This window comes from Monodelphis domestica, chromosome 4 (genome assembly GCF_027887165.1).
Source record: "Monodelphis domestica isolate mMonDom1 chromosome 4, mMonDom1.pri, whole genome shotgun sequence".
Classification (NCBI taxonomy): Eukaryota; Metazoa; Chordata; class Mammalia; order Didelphimorphia; family Didelphidae; genus Monodelphis; species Monodelphis domestica.
In genome coordinates, this window is record NC_077230.1 from 2,202,121 (window position 1) to 2,228,473 (window position 26,353).

The following is a 26,353-nucleotide window of genomic DNA, read 5'->3' on the forward strand; positions in this document are numbered from 1 at the left end:
AATTATCTGAGTACAGTTTTGAACTCAGGGAGCTGAATCTTCCTGATTGCAAGACCAGCACTCTATCCACTGTACCACTTAGCTGCCCCAATACAATAAAATAATAATTAGTAATGGTACATGGAGAGCCAAAAGAAAAATTATTTGGAAATGAATTCATATATTTATTATCTATAATAATAATATAAGAAAAAATTAAATAATTGTTCCCAAATTAACTAAAGAACAAATCATAGAAACAATAATTTCATTGAAGAAAATGATGATGATGAGACATCTTTTCAAAATCTATGGGATTCATCCAAAGCAGGACTTAGTGGGAAATTTATATCCTTGAGTTCATATATTAACAAATTAGGGAGGGCAGAGGTCAATGAATTGGATATGCAAATAAAAAAATTAGAAAGTGAACAAATTAAAAATCCCCAGATGAAAACTAAATTAGAGGTCCTAAAAATTAAAGGAGAAATTAATAAAATGAAAAGTGAAAGAACTATTGAACAATAAATAAGCCTAGAAGCTGGTATTTTGAAAAAAAAATAGACAAAGTACTGGTCAATTTAATAAAAAAAAAGGAAAGAAGAAAACCAAATCAATAATATTAAAGATGAAAAAGGAGACCTCACCTCTAATGATGAGGAAATTAAGTCAATCATTAAAAACTATTTTGCCCAATTATATGGCAATAAATATGGCAATGTAGGTGATATGGATGAATATTTACAAAAATACAAATTGCCTAGATTAACAGAAGAAGAAATTGAATACTTAAATAATCCCATATCAGAAAAAGAAATTGAACACACCATCAAAGAACTTTCTAAGAAAAAATCCCCAGTGCCTGATGAATTCACAAGTGAATTCTATCAAACATTCAAAGAACAACTAATACCAATACTATACACTATTTGACATAATAAACAAAGAAGGAGTTCTACCAAATTCCTTTTATGACACAAATATGGTAATGATACCAAAGCCAGGCAGGTCAAAAACAGAGAAAGAAAACTACAGACCTTAATGAATATAGATACAAAATTTTAAATACAATACTAGCGAAAAGACTCCAGCAAGTGATCAAGAGACTCATTGATTATGACCAGGTAGGATGTATACCAGATGGGTCAATATTAGGAAAACAATTCACATAATTGACCATATCAACAAGCAAACTAACAAAAATCACATGATTATCTCAATAGATGCAGAAAAATCATCTGACAAAATACAACACCCATTCCTATTGAAAACACTAGAAAGCATAGGAATAGAAAGGCCTTTCTTTAAAATAATAAACAGTTTATATCTAAAACCATTAGCAAACATCATCTGAAATGGGGATAAACTAGAAGCCTTCACAATAAGATCAGGAGTGAAACAAGGATGCCCATTATCACCTCTATTATTTAACATTGTATTAGAAACACTAGCTGTAGCAAGTAGAGAAGGAAAAGAAATTGAATGTATTAAAATAGGTAATGAGGAGACCAAGCTATCACTCTTTGCAGCTGATATGATGGTCTACTTAAAGAATCCTAAAGAATTCACCAAAAAGCTAGTGGAAATAATCAACAACTTTAGCAAAGTTGCAGGATGCAAAATAAACCCACATAAATCATCAGCATTTCTACATATTTCCAACACATCTCAGCAGCAAGAGTTAGAAAGAGAAATTCCATTTAAAATCACCCTAGACAATATAAAATACTTAGGAATTTATCTGCCAAGACAAACACAGGAACTATTTGAACACAGCTACAAAACACTCTCCACACAATTAAAAATAGATATAAATAATTGAAAAAAATTAATTGCTCATGGGTAGGATGAGCTAACATAATAAAAATTACAATCCTACCCAAACTAATTTACTTATTTAGTGCCATACCCTACAAAGAAACTTTTTTACTAAATTAGAAAAAACCATAACAAAGTTCATTTGGAAGAACAAAAGATCAAGAACATCAAGGGAAATAATGAAAAAAAATGTGAAGGAAGGTGGCCCTGCAGTACCAGCTCTTAAACTGTACTTTATAGCAGTGGTCATGAAAACAATATGGTATTGTCTAAAAGACAGAAGGGAGGATCAGTGGAATAGACATGGGGTAAGACCTCAGGAAGACAGTCTATGATAGACCCAAAGATCCCAGCTTTTGGGATCAAAATCACTATTTGACACAAACTTTTGTGAAAATCAGAAAACAGTAATGGAGAGATTAAGTTTAGATCAAGATCTCATACCCTACACCAAGATAAACTCAGAATGGATGAATGACTTGAATGTAAAGAAGGAAACTATAAGTAAATTAGGTGAACACAGAATAGTGTACATGTCAGATCTTTGAGAAAGGAAAGCTTTTAAGACCTAGGAAGAGTTGGAAAACTACAAAATGTAAAATAAATAATTTTGATTACATTAAGTTAAAAAAGTTTTTGTATAATCAAACCCAACACAACTAATATTGGAAGGGAAGCAACAAATTGGGAAAAAAATCTTCATAACAAAAACTCTGACAATGGTCTAATTACTCAAATTTATAAAGAGCTAAATCAATTGTACAAAAAATCTAGCATTCCCCAATTGATAAATGGGTAAGGGACACGAATAAGCAATTTTCAGGTAATTCAGAAATCAATACTATCAATAAACACATGAAAAAATGTTCAAATGTCTTATTAGGGAAATGTAAATGAAAACAACTCCGAGGTATCACCTCATACCTAGCAAATTGGCTAACATGACAGCAAAGGAAAGTAATGAATGTTGGAGGGGATGTGGCAAAGTTGGGACATTAATGCATTGTTGGTGGAGTTGTGAATCGATCCAAGAATTCTGGAGGGCAATTTGGAACTATGCCCAAAGGGAGCTAAAAGACTGTCTGCCCTTTGATCCAGCCATAGCACTGCTGGGTCTGTACCCCAAAGAGATAATAAGGAAAAAGACCTGTACAAGAATATTCATAGCTGCACTCTTTGTGGTGGCCAAAAATTGGAAAATGAGGGGATGCCCTTCAATTGGGGAATGGCTGAACAAATTGTGGTATCTGTTGGGTATGGAATACTATTGTGTTGAAAGGAATAATAAAGTGGAGGAAGTCCTTGGGGACTGGAAGGACCTCCAGGAAGTGATGCAGAGTGAGAGGAGCAGAACCAGGAGAATACTCAACACAGAGACAGATACACTGTGGCACAATTGAACATAACAGACTTTTCTACGAGTAGCAATGCAATGATCCAGGACAATTCTGAAGGACTTATGAGAAAGAACATTATCCACATTCAGAGGAAACACTGTCGGAGTAGAAACACAGAAGAAAAACAACTGCTTGATCACATGTGCCAATGGGGATATGACTGGGGTTATAGACCCTACATGATCACCCTAGTGCAAATATTAATAATACGGAAATAGGTCTTGACTAATGGCATATATAAAATCCAGTGGAATTGTGCTTCGGCTATGGGAGGCGGTTGGCGGGAGGGCAGAGAAAGAACCTGATTTTTGTAATCCTGGAAAAATATGTTCAATTAATCAATAAAATTAAATTAAAAAAAAGAATAAATAAAATATTTTTAAAAAGAATATCTGTTTCAAGGCAAAAGAGTGGTAATGGTTAGGCAATGGGATCCCACAGCTAAGAGTATCTGAGCCCAGATTTGAATCCAGGATCTCCTTTCTCCAGGCCTGACTCTCTAACCACTGAGCCACCTAGTTGCCTTAGTTTCAAATGTTTTGAGTTTGCTTGGCTTGCAAGTATCACGTGCAAAGCAAGATGATCAAATTTACCATTTCATAGGGCAAAATAATTAAAAGAGCAGTGGTCAGATTAAAAAACAAACGTAGAACAACTAACTCTTCTGAGCCATGATGGTCATAGAAAAGTCCCATGAGAAGTGTAGGGTTCTATTTTAGGTTTCCTGTATATAGCTAGGTTGTTCCACTGATAGAGCAATGGGCCTAGAGTCAGGAGACCTGAGTTCAAATCCATCCTCTGAAACTTAATGGAAGAATGGAAGGAGGAAGGAAGTAAATGTTTATTAAGCACCTACTATGTGCCAGGCACTATATTTTATAAATATTATCTCATTTGATTCTTACAACAACCTTCTGACACTGGTGCTATTAATATCCTCATTTTACTAAGGCAAGTTTAATATCACACTGGAGATTCTGCCTTTTCTTTTGTTCCCCACATACTGCCTTGTTGTTCACAAACTGCTAAGCCTTGTCGATTCTTTCTTTACTGTATCTTACATTAGACTCCTTTAGTCCATTTAGTATCCTTTACTGATCTAATTTTTCCTTTGCTGAACAATATTTTATCATTCAGTTTTTCCACCATGCCGATGGCAAATTGATATTCCTCGAGCATCGACCTAGCCATGCCACTTCTCTGCTCAGAAACTATTAATTCATTCTTGTCTGTAGCCTAGAACAAATCTGAGTGAGTAACATTAACGTTCTGATTAAAATCAAGCTTGAATACATCTTCCAAGTCTACCTCTTTAGACACTTCCAGCTCTAGCCACACTAGTCTGCTTGCTTTTCTTCACACAGGATTTATCACCCACTTGCCTGTCCTTCAAACCTGGAGTGCACTGACTCTATGCCTCTTTTTCTCCTCTAATTTCCTTCGAAGTCGAGCTCCAGCACCACTTTCTACAGGAGCCCTATCATGATTTATACACAGTAAAAATCAAACAGCAATTAAAAACACGTTTCTTATTATTAGGTGGTGTAGATTAGAAAAAACAAGCAATGGTGTCCATCCTCCAGGAACTTACTCTCTCCTGGGGTGATACAGTATGTATCCAGACAAGTCAATAAAATATAATTTGAAAAAATAGAGAGCACTACCTATGGAGGGGAGGGGGAGAGAGACTCTCTCCTTCATCTATCTCAGAAATGGTTTGGCTATTAGGTGACATCTCATGATGGTACAGTGGAAAGAACAGTAGATATAGCAGAAACATACTCTCTACATGATCTTGGGCAAGTCCCTTAATTTCTTTGTATCTTGGTTTCCTAATATATGAAAGGAAAGAGTTGGGCTGGGTAATCTCTAAGGTTCCTCTAAATTTATGATCCTATGATCTCAAGAATAGTGCTGCGTATTGTACTGACTCTGTGTATTGGTTCCAAGGCAGAAGAGTGGTACGGGTTAGGCAATGGGGGTTAAGTGACTTGCTCAGAGTCACACAGCTGGGAAGTGTCTGAGGCCAGATTTGAACCCAGGACCTCCCGTCTCTAGGTCTCTCGATCCCCTGAGCTACCCGCCTGCCCCCTAAGATATTGACTGATACCTGGTTTCTGCCAAACTAGTTTCCAGTTAGTCTAGTAATTTTTATCAAACTGATTTCTTACCCCTAAAACCTGGATCTATGATTTTGTCAAGTACAAGATTACTATAATATCTTACGGCTCTTGGTTGTATGTCTATTCTATTCCACTGCTCTTCCTTTCTATTTCTTGGGCAGGACAAGAAAGTTTTAATAATTACTGCTTTATAATACAATTTAAAATCTGGCACTGCTAGACCTTTATTTACATTTTTTCATTATTTCACTTGATATTCTTGATCTTTTATTCTTCCAAATGAATTTTGCTACTTTTAAAAAAGTTGATAATTTATAATGATAATTTATTTGATATGGCATTGAAAAAAAGTGGGTTGGTTTAGGTAGGATTATCATATTAATAATATTAATGATGGCCATGCATGAAAAATGTATATTTCTCCAGTTATTTAGATCTGACTTTATTTGTGGAAGAATTCTTTTATAGTTATACTAATATAGTTCCTTGGTTTGTTTGGACAGGTATACTCCCAGGTATTGTATTTTATCTTTGGTTATTGTAAACAGAGTATCTCTTTCTATCTTTTCTTGAAGGTCTTTGTCAGTCTTCTGGCTTCTCCCTATTATAGGTAATGAGTACATGCCTTATATCATTTTAAGAAAAACTCTATTTATACCCATGCTTCCCAATGATTTTAATAGGAATGAGTGTTATATTTTGTCAAAGCCCTTTTCTACATCTATTGATATAATCATAGAGCTTTTATTGCTTTTGTTATTAGTATTTACAATTATGTTGACAGTCTCCCTTGTATTCAACCTTCCCTGAATTCCTGGTGTAAATCCTGTTTGGTCATAATGTACTAGCTTTGTGCCATATTGTTGTAGCCTCCTAGCTGGTACTTTGTTTAGGATTTTTGCTTCCATATTCATAAAGAGATTTGTCTATAATTTTATTTCTCTGTTTTTGCTCTTCCTGGTTTAGGTATTAGTACCATATTTATTTCATTAAAGAGATTTGGTAAAACTCCTTTACCTACTATTTCACATAATTTGTTTAATATTGGAGTTAGCCGATCCTTAAATGTTTAGTAGAATTCCTTTGTAATCCATCTGGTGCTGATACATTTTTTCTTAGGAAGTTCATTTATGGCTTATTCAATTTCTTTTTCTGAAATCATTTTATTTAGGTATTCTATATCTTGCTCTGATGGTTCAGGCATTTTAATTTTGTAAATATTCTTCTATTTCTCTTTGTTAATTTTTTTTCACATATTGAATAAAAATATTTTCAATAATTATTTTAATTTTATCTTCATTAGTAGGATATGCATTCTTTTAATCTTTAGTGCTAGTGATTTCATATTCTTTTTTTTAAAAATTACATTAACCAATGGTTTATCAGCTTTACTGATTTTTTTAATAACACTAATTCCTAGATATATTTATCTATTCAATGGTTTTCTTACATTCAATTTTACTGACTTTATCTTTAATTTTTAGGATTCATAAGTTGTTTTTTAGTTAGGGACTTATAATTTGTTCTTTTTCTAGTTTTTTAAATTTGCATTCCTAATTCATTGACGTTTCTTTCTCCATTTTATTAATATAAACATTTGGAGATATGCATTTTCCTCTAATTACTGCTTTTGCTGTATCTCATAGGTTGTGGTATGATATTTCATTATAGTCATTCTCTTTAATAAAATTATTGTTTCAATAATTTGTTCTTTAACCCATTAATTTTTTAATATTAAGTTATTTCATTTTCAATTAGTTTTACTTTTTTGTTTTCACGGTCCATTATTATATACAATTTTCATTACATTATGGTCTGAGATTTCATTTAAAATTTCTGTTTTTCAACATTTAGCTATAATATTTTTGTGCTCTAAGATATGGTCAAGTTTTGTGGAAGTGCCATATACTTGTGAGAAAGTGTACTTTTCTCTTCCTGTTAAATTCTCTCCAGATATCTATCATATTTAACTTATCTAAGATTCTATTCATTTCCTTGACTTCTTTCATATTAATTTTTTGGTTAGATTTATCTAGTTCTGAGAGGGGGAGATTAAGGTCTCCCACTATTACTGTTTGTTATCTATTTCTGTCTGTAGCTCATTTAATTTTTCCTTTAATAATTTGGATGCTAATGCAATGATTCAGGACAATCCTGAGGGTCTAATGAGAAACAACGCTATCTACATCCAGAGGAAGAACTGTGGGAGTAGAAATGCAGACAAAAAACATGATTGATCATGTGGGTTGATGGATATATGACTGAGAATTCTGTCTTTAAATGATCACTCTATTGCAAATATTAATAATATGGAAATAGGTTATGAACAATGATACATGTATAGCCCAGTGGAATTGCTTGTCAGCTTAGGGAGAAGGGAGAGGTAACCATGAGAAAATATTCTAAATAAACAAATTAATTAATAAAAATAATTTGAATGCTATGACATTTGGTGGATACAGACTTTAAACTGATAATGCTTTCTTATCTATGGTACCTTTTAATACAATATAGTTTCCCTGTTTGTCTCTTTTGATTATATCTATTTTAGCTTTAACTTTATCAGAGATCATGATTGCTATCCCTGCTTTCTTCTTATTAGCTGAGGTACAGTATATTCTGCTCCATCCCCCTTTTTTTTGTTTTTGATCCATTATATTCATTTTTATTTTATAGGTGACCATAATTACTAGCTGTGTATTTCTCTCCATTCTGTTTTTACTCCGTTTGTCCTCTTTCTTTTCACTGTATACCCCCTCAGATTTCCAATTTCTTTTCTCCACTATCTCCCCTATTTGTGTCCGTTCTTTGAAATCTTATCTTATCCTTTCCATTTGCCCTCCTGGTTCTAAATTGGCCCACCTTTCCTGCCTTTTAGTGCCTATTTTATCTACCTTTCCAAAATCCCTGACCTCTTTCCTGTTATGGGTTTGATTCTAAAAATCCCTCCCGTATCCCTAAGAATCCCTCTTTTATCCTCTCACTTACCCTCCCCCCTTGATATGTACGCCTTTCTTGGTTTTATATATAATATATAATATTTTATATATTTATAATATAATTATATATATTATATATACATATATATAATTTTATATAATAAATCCCCTTTGCCCTCCTTTCTCTTAATCTACTCTTTCTTCTCTTAGTCCCTGAGTCCTTTGTGGGGGGGGGGGGAGAGTTTCTTTTGCCTGGTTGCTCTCTTGTACTATCTCAGTCCCATCTTTATTCCCTTCCCTTTGGCTCCTATTTCTTTGTACTTTCAAAAGATTTTTACACATCTAAATGTACACGTTGTTCTCTTTTTATCCTCCATATTATGAGAGGAAGATTTTAGTACTAGCAGCTCGCCACTCTTTTCTCACTTCTTTATGGCACTTTCTCCACTCATTCTCCTTCACATGTGATAGCCCGTGCACCCTACCTTCTTCTGATCCATTGCCATTTTGGCTCTTTTCATTGCATTCACCTCATCCTCAAGTTTTCCATCCACACTGGTCCCTTCAAAATGAGCAGGCGATGACGATATGGCCAGGGGCCTGTTAAGATTAAAATTGCCACACTGTTGCAGGTAAAAATTAGTTTCTTGGGAGGCAGTTGTCACCACGATAATGTGACAGTTAGGATGCAATCATGTCAACTCTCTGTCCACCACCATCTCCAGCTGTTGCCAAGACGGAGATCGCTTTAAATGGGGATGGATTCACCTTTATTAGCCAGCAGCTCCTTTTGCATCCTGGGACAACAGTCTTGGCCCTAGAGTAAGGCACATGCGGGCTCCCAAGAAACAACACTGCTTCTTAGTGATGGAGAAGTAACTTTTCTTGCTAATCATCCTCTAAATGGAGAAATCCTTCGGAAGGCAGGGAGTGGAGCCATAGATGGGAAGCTTCTTGTGTTGGCTGAAAACGGAGTAATTGTTGTTTCATCAGTCTTTGATGGAGACTGGCATGGAGACAGGAGTCCACATGGGCTGTCAAGAATGCTGCCACACGCTGAACTCCGTTTCTACCTTCCCCTTCATAGAGTGTGTGTTGACGGATTAACGCACATCATCGGGAAAGGAAGGACACGGATGCCTCGGAGAGGCAAGAGAATGCCCAGAAGACTCTCGAAGGAACAGAGAGTGGAAGCTCAGGGTCCGAGCATGGCTCCAATGCTCCTGGACAGGTTATTCCTGTAGTGGACCTCCTATCAGCTCTGAAATCACGCCGAGTTGCTGAGGAAATCAATACAAGTGATGCAGTACTGGCTGAGGATGACCGCGGGGACAGCTGCCGTGAAGGCTTCCTCCTCAGCGCCGTCAGCTCCCGCCTGCAGACCTGTGGCTGCTCTGTAGTAGGAGGGAGCAGCGCAGCTAAAGCAAGTAAGATAGTGAGGCCGCTGCGTCTTTTTCTAACTCCTTCAGAACGCGAGTGATGCCTTCCTTTCAATAGGAATCCGGGTCATTTGGACGAGGTCGGCTCCACGATCCAACGGGAAGTTTTGTGTGGCCCTTCCGACCAGCCCTGTGTGCTCCACTCCCGACTACACGGAGGGACGGGGGTCCCTCCAGTGAAACGGCTGCCGCCTTGTCACGAACATGTCTGTAACCAGCATCGTTACGTGAGGTCAGAGCTGACGGCGTCCAGAAGACGACGTGGCTCGGGAGACGACTATCCACACAGATGAAAGCTTTCCTCCAAGATGTCCTCCACAGAGACACGCTAGTAAAAGCCTTCCTGGATCCGGTCCTTCATTCGAAACCTGGTCTGTCTCTGAGACGTGCTTGTCTAGCACAGTTTCTGCTTGTCCGTCATAGAAAATACCGAGGATGCTACGCGGAAGGGTGTCTTCGCAACTTGAAGATGGATCTTGATTTAACAGCAGAGGGCGATGTTAACTCAATAATGGCTTTGGCTGAGAAACTCAAACCAGGCCTGCGCTCGTTCATCTTGGGAAGGAAGACCTTTCTACCCCAGTGTCCAAGAGCGGGATGCGCTAAGGACATTCTAAAAGCCACCTTTTAAGGTTATTTCCTCATCTTCATGAGTGCAGCTCAGAGGAAAGTAATGGTATGGAAAACACTCTTTGGGTCACATATGCAAAGCTCTGCTCCACATTTGCAGCTACAGTTATACTGCAGACTCTGAGAGAAAACCCTTTATAGTGACTATCGTGATCAGTTACATCGTGTATAAGCGGATCCCTTCCTGCCGTGCACTTTTTCAGAATTGCCTTTTGTTCACAATTATAAGAGTCCCTCATGTTAGGGCCAGACGTCAACTTTGACAGCTGCTATCTTCAGAGTCTGGAAATATTGCTGTAAATTCATCTCAAGGTTTTCTGTTAGGTTTTCACACGTTATTCCTTTTCTAGATTTTATTTTTCCTGAGGGTGTTAGACTGCTATAATGCTTTGTATTCTGTAGATTGAACAATTGAAAATCAGAGCACTTTACCAAAATAATGTATAGAGTAACAAAAAGGGAAGGTGAACTTATTTAAAATTTAGAAAAAACAGGAATCACGCAGTTATTAAAACTATAATGCTTAGAAGCTACTTTAAAAGTGAGTCTTTAAACTTTATTGAAAAGCCAAATAATATTTAGGGTCCCCGATTATAGTGGGTTCCCCGATATTTCTCATTTTATCCAGGCTAATTGAACTATGAAGAAAATATGGGAACTTGAACTTTTTAAGAAGGTATTTTTCTTTATTAAGAGCCAGACTGAAATATTTATGTTGTCTTCCCCTTGAAAATAAAAATTTGAGGGAGAACCTAAGATGTTCCTAAAGTAATTTAATTTTCCCTTTTCTTATGTTTGTACTGATCTGATTTTGCAATCACTGTAGCTCTGAAATTGTAAAAAGTGTCAAAATGCATTGAAAAAAACCTTTTTGATCACTGAGAGACTTCTTTCTATCTGCTTACACCTTGGAGTCCAAGTTCACAAGGGTCTTGTGTTTTCTGGAGCAAGAAGTATTTTTGCTGTTACATTTTTCTTCTTGTTAGGCTTTTTTTTTAAAATTTGTTTTGTTTTTTAGAAACATTCTGACCCACAACTTTAAATGGATGATATAAGTGCTTTAGAGGACTTGGGATTTTGCCAATTTGTGACTTACACTAGAGTTATTGAATTATTGACTTTGTGGTGCTGACATTTTCTTTACCTTTTATCATTACTCCAGAACCCTTATCATACACAATTGTATTGCTGTTTGGATCTCCAGTGATACTTTAATTATTATTCTTAGAAAACCCTTTCTTGAGATTTTGCTTCGAGTGGATTATAAGAGATTCCCTTGCTCTGTTGAGTAATTTGTTCTTCCTATTGAGACTATTTAGTCACTTGTCACTAAAGGGAAAAATGGAACAATTTAATTGAATGAAATAAAGTGTAAGTTTTTAAATATCCTGAAAGGGACTATCTTAGGCCACAGTGAAGGCCACTATACCTAATTAGGAATACTTTCTACATTCTGCATATTCAGTACATCTTCATCCTGAAGAGAGAGATACTATTTTGTAGAATAGAACTTAGATATTGTTTGATTCCCTTCTTGTTTTGGACCCTACTGGCAACTGTATAATAACTGATTACAATGTTTCCACATTCAGAATATTATTGACATGAACATTGTACTAGTACCCAAGAAAATCTTTCTATTTTAAATTGTACTAGAGACATAGAATAAAAAGAATTAATATTTGGAAGAGAAACAGAAGGATAAGGTTTGTGTCAACTCCTTTCTAAAAAATTTTACCCACAAAGATTTATCTTGTTCTAAAAGATAACACCTTTTTCTCATCACAGCTATCAAAATCTTAGGGAGAACACCGATTTACCTACATAATGCACTAGCTCAGAGCTTTGAATCAATTGATAGACACTACCAACTTCAATGTCTCACATCTCAATCAAAGCCTTGATTCTTAATTTAAATGCTGGATGGTTGTTCAAATGCTGGTTTTGTTGTATAGAATATATAATGCACAGTGAAATAAGTTATTAGAGCATGAGCAGATTCTATGTCCTATATCTTGTATTTCCAGGCAGGAGAATTTTGAATAAAATATCTTTGAAATTAAAAAAAAATAGTTTATCTGGTGGAAGTATTATGTTTTATGAAGTTTATTAAAGGTTAAGGATTAAGGAAAATACAGAATAAGAAAGTTTGTGTCTAGGCCCAGAGAGCCTATTCACAACCACTCACATCTTGCCTGCTAGGTGGAGAGCCGTGTCTCCTCCAAAGCGGAAGTAGGAAGAGAGAGTCAGTAGGCTTTACAGCCAGTTAAATAGAAATTTTGATCTCGCCCAGGTGAAAATCTCAATGAGATTAGAAGGCATCTCAGGAACTAGAGCAAGGACATCTGCATTTTCCCATACAAAATTTTGATCTTTTGGGTTGCTTATGATTAGTCTTTCATCATTACCTTTGTTTTCTTATAGATCAAATTATCTACTGACTTCTGAGTTTTCCCCTAGGAATAGTTAAAACTCCTTTAGTTCATTAAATATTGACTTTTTACTTTTTAAAATTATACTGTTTTGCTGGATTTGTTATTCTCGTTGTTCCAGGTCCTTTGTTCTATGAAATGCTCTTTTCCATGTCTTGCATTCTTTTAATGTTGTGGCTGCTAAGCCTTGTGTTATTTTGACTGTAGCTCCATAGTATATAATTTTCTTTTTTCCTGTTGCTTATAGTATTTTTCCTTGACCTGGGAGCTAAATAACTTAGTAAAGATTTTCCTGTACATTTTCATCTTCAGGTTTCTTTATAAGGAATGATGAACTGTTTGATTTCTATATGAATTGGAAAGACCTCCATGACCTGATGCAGAGTGAAATGAGCAGAACTAGGAGAACATTCTACCCAGAAAGTGAAATGTGGAATAATCAAATATAATAAACTCTGCTACTTATAGCAATACAGTGATCAAGAACAATCCTGAAGAACTTATAAAAAAGAATGCTATCCACATCTAGAGAAAGAACTATGGGAGCAGAAAGGCAAAAGAAAAAAGTGATTTATCACTTGGTTATATGGGTATATGATTTGGGGTTGTGGTTTTTTAAAGACTGCTCTATTACAAATATGAATAATACAGAAATAGGTTTTGAGTAATAAGACACATATAAACCAATGGAATGACTTGTGAGCTCTGGGAGGGGGGTGCAGAAAATAGAAGAGGGAGAGAATATGTATCATGTAACCATAGAAAAATATTTTTAAAAGTTAATAAAAATTAATAATAAAAAAGAAGTCCTGCCAAACTCCTTTTATGAAAACAATATGGTGCTGATACTTAAACCAGGAAGAGGGAAAACAGATGAAGAAAATTAAAGACCAATTTCATTTATGAGTATAAATGTAAAAATCCTAAATAAAATATTAGACTATAATAATACATGACAAAAATTATACATTATGATCCAATAGGATTTATACCAGGTTTGCAGGGATATGTTAATATAAGAAAAAAGTATTGACATAATTGATTACCTCAATAAAAAGGCAACTAGAATAATATTACTATATTACTAGATACATAAAAAGCTTTTGATAAAATAATACACAACTTATTCCTATTAAAAACACTTGAAAGCATAGGTATAAATAGATTTTCCTTAAAATAAGTATACATATATATATATTTAAAACCATAAACAAACATTATTTGAAATAGGGATAAATTAGAAGCTTTCCCTGTAAGATCAGGAATAAGACAAAGACACCCATTATCACCTATATTATTTAATATTGTATTAGAAATGGTAATATTAGCAAAAAAAGAGAAGAAAAAGAAATGGAAGGAATCTGAGTAGGCTAAAAGGTAATAAATTTCTCTCTTTTCACAGATGATATGATTACATATATATGTGTATAATCCTATATAGTCTATTAAAATTAATTAACATAAAAATCTTGGCAAAATAGTAAGATACAAAATTAACCCATGTAAGTCATCAGCATTTCTATATATCATCAACAATGTACTGCAAGAAAAGATAGTAAGAGATAACCAATTTAAACTAGTCATAAGTAGAATAAAATACCTTGGAATATATTTGCCAAAACAAAACTAGAAACTATATGATCCTTATTATAAAACACTTTTTATACTATTTAATAAAGTCAGATTTAAATAATTGGAGATATATTATTTATTCTTTGGTGGAAGGAAACAATATAATTAAAATGGCAATCCTACCTAAACTTACCTCCTTATTCAATACCATCTCAATTACATTGCCAAAAGTTATTTTAATAAACTAGGAAAATAAAAACAGAATTCATTTGGAAAAGCAAAAGGTTTAGATTATCAAAGGAATTAATGAAAAAAATTAAAGGGAGGTAGTTTAGCACTTACCAGATTCTGAACTATTATAAAGTAGTAATTATCTAAACTATCTGGTACCAGCTAAGAAGTAGAAAAATAGATCAGTGGAAAAGGACAGACATAAAACAAATAGTTGTAAAAGATAATAAACTTGTGTTTGGCAAACAATATGTTTGGGGAAAAGAATTTGCCACCTGGTAAAAATTTTTGGGAAAAGTAGAAAATGGTCTAACACAAATTACATTAGACCACTATCTTATACCATTTACCAGAATAAGTTCAAAGTAGATACTTGACCTATGCATAAAAGGAGATATCATAAGCAAATTAGAAGAATAGGGAACATATAACTTATCAGATCTACAAATGTGAAGAATTTATAAAAAATGAGAAGTAGAGAACACTGTGAGATATAAACTAGATAATTTTGAATACATTAAATTGAAAACTTTTTTTGTATAAATAAAATGAATGTAGCCAAGATTAGAAAGAAAGTAGCAATTTGGGAAAAATTTTATAATTTCCCAGGTAGAGTGGTTATACCTAAAATATATAGAGAATTTTGTAGAAGACATCAGAATATGAGCCATTTCCCAATTCATATAAGGTCAAAAGATATGAACATACAGTTTTGGGATAAAGAAAATATGAAAAAATTCTGTAAATCACGATTGATTAGAGAAATGCAAATAAAAACAATTCTGTGATTTCTCACACCTATCAGGGCAGAATGACAAATGTCAGAAGGATGTGTAAAAATGGAGATACTGATACATTGTTGTTGGACCTGTGCACTGATCCAACCATTTGGGAAAACAATCTGGAATTACACTCGAGTTATAAAAAACTGTGTATATTATGTCTGGCAATACCAGTTTTAGGTTTAGATGATCAAAGAAAATGGGAAAGAAACTATGTGTTCTATACTATTTATAGAATTCTCTTCATGTTGGCAAAGAACTGGAAATTGAAGAGACGTCCAACAACTGCAGAATGGTGAAATAAGTTGTAGTATGTATTTGTGACGGAATACTACTTTGTTGTAAGAAATGATGGAATTATCAATGCAGAATCTCGAGAACATTATATTCAGCAAGAGAAATATTATTTGAAGAATGTTATGTTCCCCTCCAGAGAAAGAAATGAAAAATACAACAGAGTAAGACATAATTATGTATACATATATCTTTTTCTCAGACAATGATTTCTCTAATGGGGGAGGGGAGGAAGGAAGCTAAATGGGTATTTAAATGTAATTAATTAATTAAAAAGATATCTAGATGACACAAAGTTTAAGATTTCTAAGAGATAATTGGAGATATGAGAGAGAATTCAAGGCTGGCAAGTTGATCTAGGAACTGTCTTCAAAGAGATAATTGAAATCCTGTGGACTGATGAGATCAGCAATTGAAATAGCATAGAGGAAGATGAGAAGGAGACCAGGGACAAAGCCCTGTGGGACACTCAAGTTTATTAGGTGTGACCTATATGAAGATATGTCAAAAAGAGACTGAGAAGGCATGATCTGAGAGGAAGAAGTAAAACCAAGTGAGAATTAGTTATGAAAATGTAGGGAGAAGAGAGTATCCAGTAGAGGTGATGGACTACCAAATGTGGTAGAGAAGTTAGGGAGAAAGTGTAGGAGAAAGGGACATTATTATTGGTAATTTAGAGATTACTGGCAATTGTGGAAAGAACAATTTGGGTTGAATGATGAATTTGGAAACCAGGGATGTAAAGAGTTAAAAAGAATGTGAGAGGAAAGAAAGTGTAAGAAAATATTTTAGAGTAACTGCTCAAGGAGTAGTAGAAATACAGGATGACTGGTGATAGGAAGGGGCAGATTGAGGGAATACTTTTTCGTATGGGGAAGATGTGAGCATATTCATAGGGAGTTACAGGGAACAACTGAAGATTAGTGAGAAGGTGAGAGGAGACGGAGACGGAGTTAGATGTGGCAAATTGAAATGTGTCACATGTAGACATTTTCCATGTTGTTGTTCAGTCATTTCAATTGTGTCTGACTTCATGACTCCATTGTGAGTTTTCTTGGCAAAGATACCGGAATGATTTGCCATTTCCTTCTCCCATTCATTTTACCAATGAGTAATTGAGGCAAAAGGGTTAAATGACTTGCCTAGGTTCACACAGATAATGTGTCCGTGGCAAGATTTGAGTGATTTCAAGCTTTATCTACTATTCTAACATTCCTCACCCCCCCCCACCCCTGCCACCCCACCAATATCACCTCAGCAAACGTCTAGAGAATATATCAGAATGAATTTTGATAGGGTAAGCCAAGAACTTTACTGCAAGTTCTTTTCATTAGGTTTCTAAGGCACCATAACGTTTAGATTCTTAGCCTTTATTAGGCATATTCCATTTGGGTAATGAGCGAGCCTATGATGCCCACATTTTAAGCCATGGTGCAGAGGTCTGAGTCTCATTCTCAGACACCAACTTCTAGGGCAACTGTGTCCCAAAACAAAACTTCTCTTCTTCATCCACACTATCAAAAGATAACAACGAAAAAATATAGGGGAGATGCAGATGTCTATCAAATGAAGGATGGCGAAATAAATTCTGAAATGAATGTAAACGAAAAAACAACAGTAGTGTTGTGGGAAGTGACGTGTGATGGATAGACAGGAGCAGAGGAAAATCTATATGAAGCAATACTGCATGGAGTAAGGAAACCACACATATAATAACTACACAATATAAATGAAAAACAACTAGATGCCAACAAAAAGTCAAAAGTAAATGTAATAAAGATTCAGTGGGACTCAAATGGAGAAGTAGTAGAGGAAACTCAACTCAGTCTTTCATGGAGGCGCCATATATTGCACATACTTTTGGACTTTTTCATTGTATTGATCACATTTGCTCATTTTTTCCCATTCAAAAATACTATTTGTTATATGACATTCTCTGAGAGGGGGAGAAGGCCTACTTGAGATTAATTACTATGATCATGTAAGAAACACGCACGTACCAATAAAAACTTATTTTACAAAAAGAACCGAGGAAAGAGAAAATTTCCTTAGCCTAACCATGAAGCTAGATATTATAGAGGATAGCTACAATGAAGGAAAAAAGTAACTGAAATATCAAAAATTTCATAGGAGACTTAATTAGAGAAAAGGGCCAACAGTAAATAAATTTCTTCACAAACACACGCGCGCACACACACACACACACACACACACACACACACACACACACAGTTTAGGTAGCAAGCAAGAAGCACTGCGTTCTAATGTAAGAAGGCAAATTTGACCATATAACTAACACCCAGACTTGGTGGGATGAACCAAGTGGCTTATAGTTCTGGATAGTTATATTGTATTCAGAAGAAACATAAAAAGTAAGAAAAGTGGGGCAGGCCAGCATTGTATATTGTGTCCTAAAAGTATTAGTGCACCTTTAAGCTATTAAACCTCTGCATTTCTTAATCTATTAAAGCTTAAAACTGTATCAGGACTTCTGGGACTTCTATATACTAATATATATTACATATGTATATGTAATATATTAGAATACTAATATATATATGATAATATTTAACTTCTATATACTAAGAAAGGATACATGACTATGGAAATCTAGGAACCAGTAAGGGACACACATTAGACAACTCGTGGTAAAGATCAGTGAAAGCTAAATTAAAACACGTCCGTAGAATATCAGAGCCCACTTGGACAGACAGAGAAAATGGCTAATGAGTTTCAGAAAGAAATTACAAGCTGGATGGAGAAATATGTTATTAGAGTGACTAAAAGTGATGAGATTCTTGGGGAAAAGTGACGTTTATATTTTAAACATTATTACCCAAAGAAGAAGACTTGAAAATAGTCTGCAACACACCCTAGATTTTAAGGAAGCAGTTTTCAAAGGGAAAAGAGAGACAGTATTTCATCTTCTCCAAATCAATGTTAGTCTTCTCGGAGTGAATTGTGAAATTTTAAAAAAGATAGTTTGCTTTAATCCTAACTAAACATAACATGTTTCTGAAGTCATTTCCCAATATAATATAGTCCTTAAGTGAAACAGAGAGATGGACAAAAGCATTACTTTCAAGAACTACCATCAGATAGTTTTCCTGAATCCTTGCTAAGAACTATTTAGTCATTATAATAAAAGACTCAGGAAATGTGTTCCTCTGGCACAAAGGGCTACCAAAAAAGTCATCATTTAAGAGGGTGTCAATAGGATTTAGAACCGTGAGCCATTATTTCATGGTGGGATCATAGATTTACAACTAGAAGGGATCTTAGAGACTATCTAATCCAACCCCCTTGCTTTGAAATGAGGAAAAGGCTGCTCTAGGAAATTAAGTGATTTGATCAAGGTCCCAAAAGTTACAATATGTGGCAGAAGCAATATTTGAATTCAGATCCCATGAAAGAGCGAAATTTTGAAGACAGAAATGATTTTCACGGGGGAGAAAAGACCAAATTGTTAAGATATGTAAACAGAAAGTGGTTTATCAACCAACTTAGATTCCTTAAAGTCAAATGCCGATGATAAAAAAAGGGACAAGTATCAGTGGATGAATACAGAACCCGCTAAGGCTAGTGAGGAAAAAACTAAGCATCCAAAAAAGGCATTTTTGTTAGTTTGTCTATTTTAAGGAAAACAGGAGGATCAAAGAAGGGATAAGGAACAGTACTAGTGTCCCTGAGTGGATGGTCTCATAAGTGACAATAGAAGGCGAAGTTTCTCTACTTTTGTTGGTTTTATCTATCAAAAAGAATGTTTCAGTTGGAAAGTATAAACAGAGGAGTCCAATTCATCCTTCTTCATGCGTGCAACTGTTTTCGGTGCCCTAGTCTTGGCTACGTGGTCATTTGGGGGACATTCGGGTTATATAGTAGAGTTGATATGGCGGAATCACACTAGAGCACATTCTAGAAGAGCAGTCACTACACTCAGGTTTCACCAGTTTCTTCAACTTCAGGATGCATTAAAAGACTCTTTTCTTTCCTACTTCAACAAAACTGTAAGTTTTAATATATAAATGCCATTTCTTTTCATTCAGAATAAGTGCATTTAACCTTTACTTGTCAGCTATATGGTAGGGCCTATATCTACAGGGGATACATTCTAAGGTCCACCACCAATGGATGGCTGAAACAAAGGGTCTAAGTAAATGACTAGGCAAAGAAAAGGTGAGAGTGAAAGTGAAAGCAGAAGGGAGGGTGTGGGGTTTGTGTGTGGGTATATGCATGTGTGTGTGCTCCCAGACAGCTGCTGCCTAAGGCGCATCTCCTGCTCTTTCAGGTGGACAGTTGACAACCAAAACCATAAGTCCACCTCCAGAACTTCCTGATGAGGGTAAATGAAGCCTTGGGTAGACTTCTAGTACTTCTCCAGCAGGATAACTGAAACTGCAGGACAACCACCATGCTTGGGGATTGGCTGAAACCACTTAGAGTTTAATCAAGGAAAAGGGGCCCCTTATCTTGTACGTCATTTAGCCATCTTGTCTACCACCATCAAGAGAACTTCGAGGGCATCCTAAAGGCATTATTTTTAAATTCTACTAAAAGATGCAATTTTAAAAGACAAAATTCTTCATATTTTTACATTTATGTATATAATTATTTTCTTTTTTGTTTAATAGATGTATGGAATAAAAATTTAGCAGAAAATACTTCTGTCCATCAGAATGCTACCAAAAGATACTGGCCAACTATTCATCTGTTATTCTTAATTCACCATGAGAGCTGTTTAATGAAACCCTACAGTGACGTTAAGGATACAAATAGCCAACCCTAATTTGTCTACCTGTATTTGAATTTTAGAGAAATATAGTTGGAACGGACGTTAGGGCTCAAGTTAAGCTCTAATCCAGTGCATGACTCCTATGTATATTAAGCTGGAAGATGCTCATTCAGCTTCAGCCTTAACAGATCATGTTGTAAAAGGCATGACACAAATATATAGCTTTTGTGTACAGAAGATATCACTTCGAATGTGATTGCCAAGGTTAAAAGGAACAACAGTTTATTGAATTGATCTTACTCTTCTTCCACAAAAGCAAATGGACAATACGCCCCAGCACTTTTTAAAGTACCATTTCAGGTAGAAGCAAAAACCCCACTGAACTTAATTTAATTTTATTTTTTTAAAATGTTTTTCCATGTTTCCACGATTCATTCTTTCCCTCTCTCCTTCCCTCCCCTCTCCCTGAGCCGACAGGCAATTTCACTGGGTTGTACAAATGTTATCACTTGATACCCATTTCCATATTATTCATTTTTGCAATACAGCACCCATTCAGCTTCAAAGCTCACATTCCATACTTACTTCTCAAAGTCAAAGTATGAAGTCACATATGGATGAGGGACACCTGCCACAGCAAAGTTGCTACTTCCAGTGTCAACTAGAATCTGCAGCTACAAAAAAAGAAAACGAAGTAAGAAACTAAAGGAAAGGGAGAGTGGCGCGTTTGTAAAATTTCACAGAGCAAAGATATAAATGCTGTTTTTAAGCCTTCAAAAATTGTCAGTCAGTAAAAATGAACATCAGCTTGACAAAGAAATGGCTATTTAGTAACATTTCAAACTCTAACCACAGATATGCAATCAGAGGGCCTGAATTATCAAAATCAAGACAAGTTTTGTTAGGCAGCCGAGAATATATATACCCATTGACATACAGTTAGATAATTTGAACTGCCACAACTATGCAGAATCTGCCATATTTTCCTTTTATAAAATTTGAATTGTGGATGCAACTAAAAGTTCTAAAAATTAAATTAAAAAGGAATAGCTAAGGGAAAATAGAATCTAAATATAAAAAAGAACTATAGAGACCACCTAGATAATGATCTGATGTGTAATTATCCACATATTAGCAAGAGAAAATATTGATTTCACCTTTTACATAGATTTATTTCAAAACCAAGAGAAAAGCAATGAATTTGCCTCTCCTCATAGACTAACATCAAAATGGATACATGATTTAGAAATAAAGGAGGATACCATAAAAATGGAGCACAAACTAGTCTGCTTGCCAGACCTGTGGATAAAGAAATGGATGAACAAGTTGTGATATATGATAGCATACTGTTGTGCCATAAGAAGTGACAAACAAGATGATCACAAAAAACCTGGAAGGACTTCTACATGAAGTGAGGCAAAGTGAAGCGAGCAGGTGTACACAGTAACAATCTGTCTGATGATCCACTATGAATAACACCAATTACAAATAATGCAAGGATTCAGGACAACCCCAAGAGTCTCAGATGAAAAAGGGCCACCAGAAAACGAACTGACAGCATCTGAACGCAGATGGAACCTAGCATTCTCCAATTTGCTTCTCCACGGGTTCTTTCTCTAGTGTAAGCAATTTGTTTCTGTTTCACAACATAACAAACAGGGAAATATGTATTATGTGATAGCACATGTACATCCTATATAATATTAACTTGGGAATTGGTAATTTCCATTTAGGAATTATTATTAGGGAAATTTATTAGGGAAGCCCAGTGACTTCCCTAAAATATCACGACTCACAATCTGTAAATTGTTAGCAATACCATTCACATTTATTTTCTTCTCTGACCACCAGTTTTCTAATTACTAGAGTGGGGATACTTTACATAATCACAGATAACTATAATTGGTGACCTAATGGACTCTTTAGGCTTGTATTATATTGTTAGGTGCCAGGAGACCCAAACTCTGCTCTCAAAGAGTTTAAATTTTCATCAGTGAAAATGGGCATTGATCTTAAAAATAACAATAAAAGACTATCTGTACATGAAGGGAGTACAGATGAGTTTGATGGGTGTTCAAATTGGGAAATCATCGAGGAAGCAGTTAGAAAAGACTTCATAGCAGTGATGGTGCTTATACTGAGCTTTAAAGAAAGGGCAGGATCAGACAAGATTGGAGGAATGTTGCAGACTGGGAGAACAGGAGTAAACTCATGGAAATAAAAATATGTTAGAGGGAAAATGAGTTAATATGTCTGGCTAGAGCAAAAGATTCATGGTAGGAGATTAATTATGGAAGAAACATGACCTCTGGATTGATTCTCTTGAAATTTCATATAAAAAATGTGATTGGGTGCATTACCTTCTGATAGAAAACAAGCTACCTAGCTTTGCATGGCTTGCATAAAGTTCATGAATACATGAAAGCATTTTATTGATGTCAAGATTACATTAGAAAGACAAACATCTGAATGCTGTCTCCAGGTACAATTTTGTCATGAATCAATAAGTAGGTGACAACATACCAAACAGGATATTTTCCCTCCCTAAATGTATATAATATATTGACATTATACATATATATAATATAAATTGACATTGATCATATGTCTATTTCATTTCCACATAGTTTTGGATTATAGGATTAAATATTTTTGCTGTTATTGTTGATAAGATGGTCTTTATTTTTACATGAGCCAACATCTTTAAAAATCACCAAATGAGACATTCATGCATTGCTGGTGGAGTTATGAATGGATCCAGCCATTCTGGAGGGCAATTTGGAACTATGCCCAAAGGGCGCTAAAAGACTGTCTGCCCTTTGATCCAGCCATAGCACTGCTGGGTCTGTACCCCAAAGAGATAATAAGGAAAAAGACTTGTACAAGAATATTCATAGCTGCGCTCTTTGTGGTGGCCAAAAATTGGAAAATGAGGGGATGCCCTTCAATTGGGGAATGGCTGAACACATTGTGGTATATGTTAGAGATGGAAAACTATTGGGCTCAAAGGAATAATAAGGTGGAGGGATTCCATGTGAACTGGAATGACTCCAGGAAGTGATGCAGAGTGAAGGGAGCAGAACCAGGAGAACATTGTTCACTGTTATAAGTAAGAGAGGGTTATAACATAAGAGGATGGTCTGCAGGGGACAGATGCAAAGAATGGAGGCAGGAGATCAACAGGGAAAGAATTCTGGAATGTTGAAAAGAGGGCTGAGCTACAAAGCTCAGAAGCAGAGTTAATCTCTCTGGGGTTTGCAGATTGCAAGCATCTAGGAGGCTTTGCTGCCCAGCTACCTGGTGTATTACCTTTACCTATCTGTTGCTGTTAAGACCTGTGATTCCTGAGAAGATCCTTGAACTGAAGCTACCCTGACTCAACATCCAGTCAGGTACAGCTGTTAGCGAGTGAGATCTGAGTCCATCCAGACTTAGGATCTTTTCCTGGCTCTGCTAACCTTACTACAAACCTTTAATACTAACTAAGGGGGTTTAGTGCAGAATGAGCTAGAACAGGGAGGGGAATTTTAGGTAATTAAGGTGAGGGTTAGTTAGAGTAGACTATCAACTCTGTGAAGACTCTCCACAGGGAGACATTTAGATCCTTTGGACTTCAGTATCAGGGTTATCCTATTTCCCTTTCAACCTTTCCCTATTTAATTAAAATGCTTTCCCACTTACTGAGTGGTCTCTGTGTTGATCTTAGACCAGTCTCTGCCCTGGTCAGAGTTAACTACAGGTTTTCATCCCACAGTGTATCATCTTGTTACTGTCCCAATTCAATATATCTTATTCCCCCCCCCGCCCCAATCACCCTAATACAAGAGAGACTGATACACTGTGGTACAATTGAATGTAATGGACTGCTCTGTTAGCAGTGATGCAATGATACAGGACAATTCTAAGGGGCTTATGAGAAAGAATGTATCCACATCCAGAGAAAGAACTGTGGGAGTAGAAAGACAGAAGAAAAACACCTGCTCGATCACATGGGTCGAGGGGATATGATCGGCATGTAGACTCTAAATGATCACTCTATTGGAAATATTAGTGATATGGAAAAAGATTCGAACAATTACACATGTAAAACCCGGTGGAATTGCTCATTGGCTCTGGGAGGGGTGGGGGAGGCAGGAGGGTAGGGAGAGAACATGAATCATGTAACCATGGAAAAATATTCTAAATTAATTAAATAAAATTCTCCAAATTAAAAAAAAAAAAGAGAATTAGTGATAGTTTTTACTAAGGCTCCATAGTCTAACAAAAATATATACAGAAGAAAACTGGTTTTATAGAGTCCAAAAAAAAAATCACCAAATTACTATAAATGTGTGTATATGCATACATATTACAGTAACTGAATCCAGTGCTGTCTGAATTGAAATTTTCCTCTCTCTCTACACTTTCAGAGGTGAAACTATGTCCCGGACACAAACCTTTATCATGTCTAGATGGTAAGTACATATGAAACAAAGTACAACCAAATGTATGAAAGTCACAACCCACTCTACATCCACACAACAAATTGCGATCCAAGATGACATTCTACACCTACATTATGTTTATGCATAATCAGTCAATTATAGTAAACATTCTATTCCAGTCTTTATAATAGCCCAGTAGCCAGTGGAAATGCCCTGGGCAGACATTGCTGGTATTCTTTTCTTGATGTAGACTTCCACCTACCAGTTAGTGAGCATATGAAAAAGAGAACCCTTTCAGAGGCTCCACCACACCAGGCAATCACTGTCGAATAAGTAGCAGAAGCCAAGATGGTGGAGTAAAATCAGGGACTCACTTGACATCTCCCAAATCTCCCTCCAAACAAATTCTTAAAAATGTCCCAAATCTAATTCTAAACGAAGAGGCAAAGCCAACAAAAAAGTCTGGATTAATCAATTTTGTAGCCCAGGATAATTGAGGAAATGGTAGTAAAGGTTTGTCATAGTGGGGGGAGTGGTTGGACCTGGAGCAAAGCAAAGACCCCACCAGAACACTGCGATCAGGCCTTGAAATCAGTTTTTCAGTGGCAACAGGAGCTTCAGGAGCTTCCACTAGACAGAAAATAAAGAAGTTTGAGTGATGCCATGGGACACTTCGTAGGTAGTGGTTGCAAAACTTTTTTGCACTGCCAATATGCAGTTCCAGGTCACAGTCCCAGGGATAAAAGGGTCATTAGCTCACCAGTGCTAGCAGGACATAGGACCTTGGCTATAGTATTGGGGCAGAAAAGAGTTCAGAAAAGATTTCTCAAAGACCAGAGCAAAGGAAAGTGGAGCAATGAGCACACTTCTCCTTAGATTATACCACCTTGGAAGAAATAAAAACCACAGACCTCCAGAAATAGATCTGAAAACGGTAGCAGGAAAGGCTGGAAACTGAGAAAGTGCCTCCTTGATCTCAGGAGCACTGAAAAGAGAAGCTAGATATGATAGACCTCTAGAGAAAATTGAACAGGTATGGAAAGGAATATACCTTTTCCTCAATGGTGTAGGGAACCTATAAAAATTGACCATGTATTAGGGAATAAAAACATCACAAGTAAATAAAGGCAGAAATATTAAATGCATTCTTTTCAGATGATAATATAATAATTATTAAATTCAATAAAAGACCATGGAAAAGCAAATTAAAAATTAATTGGAAACTAAATAATTTAAATCTAAAGAATAAATAAAAGGATAAATCATAGAAACAACCTATTTTATTAAAGAGGAAGAAAACAATGAGATGATATAGCAAAATTTATGGGAACAGATAAAGCAGTACTTAAAGGAAAATTTATATCTCTACATGATTACACCATTAAAAATGAAAGAATATATCAATTAATTGGGCATTCAACTAAAAGAACTAGAAAAAAATTAAAAATGTCAAATTATGTACTAAATTGAAAATCTTGAAGATAAGAGTTTAATAAAATTGAGAAAGTAAGAAAAATTATTGAACTAATAAATCAAAAGAGGAGCTATTTTGATTTAAAAA

General features: G+C 35.5%; 1 protein-coding gene and 1 pseudogene across 1 annotated transcript in view; one reads left to right on the plus strand and one right to left on the minus strand.

Annotated features, from left to right (window-relative positions):
- Positions 1-26,353, minus strand: part of BACE2 (beta-secretase 2) — a 107,701-nt gene that overhangs the window by 48,390 nt on the left and 32,958 nt on the right. The window contains exon 2 of the mRNA XM_001370355.4: positions 20,954-21,042. Within this exon, the coding sequence (XP_001370392.2) occupies positions 20,954-21,042 (89 nt within the window). The remainder of the gene's footprint in view (positions 1-20,953; positions 21,043-26,353) is intronic.
- LOC103094941 (guanine nucleotide exchange factor C9orf72-like) lies at positions 8,951-12,395 on the plus strand (annotated as a pseudogene).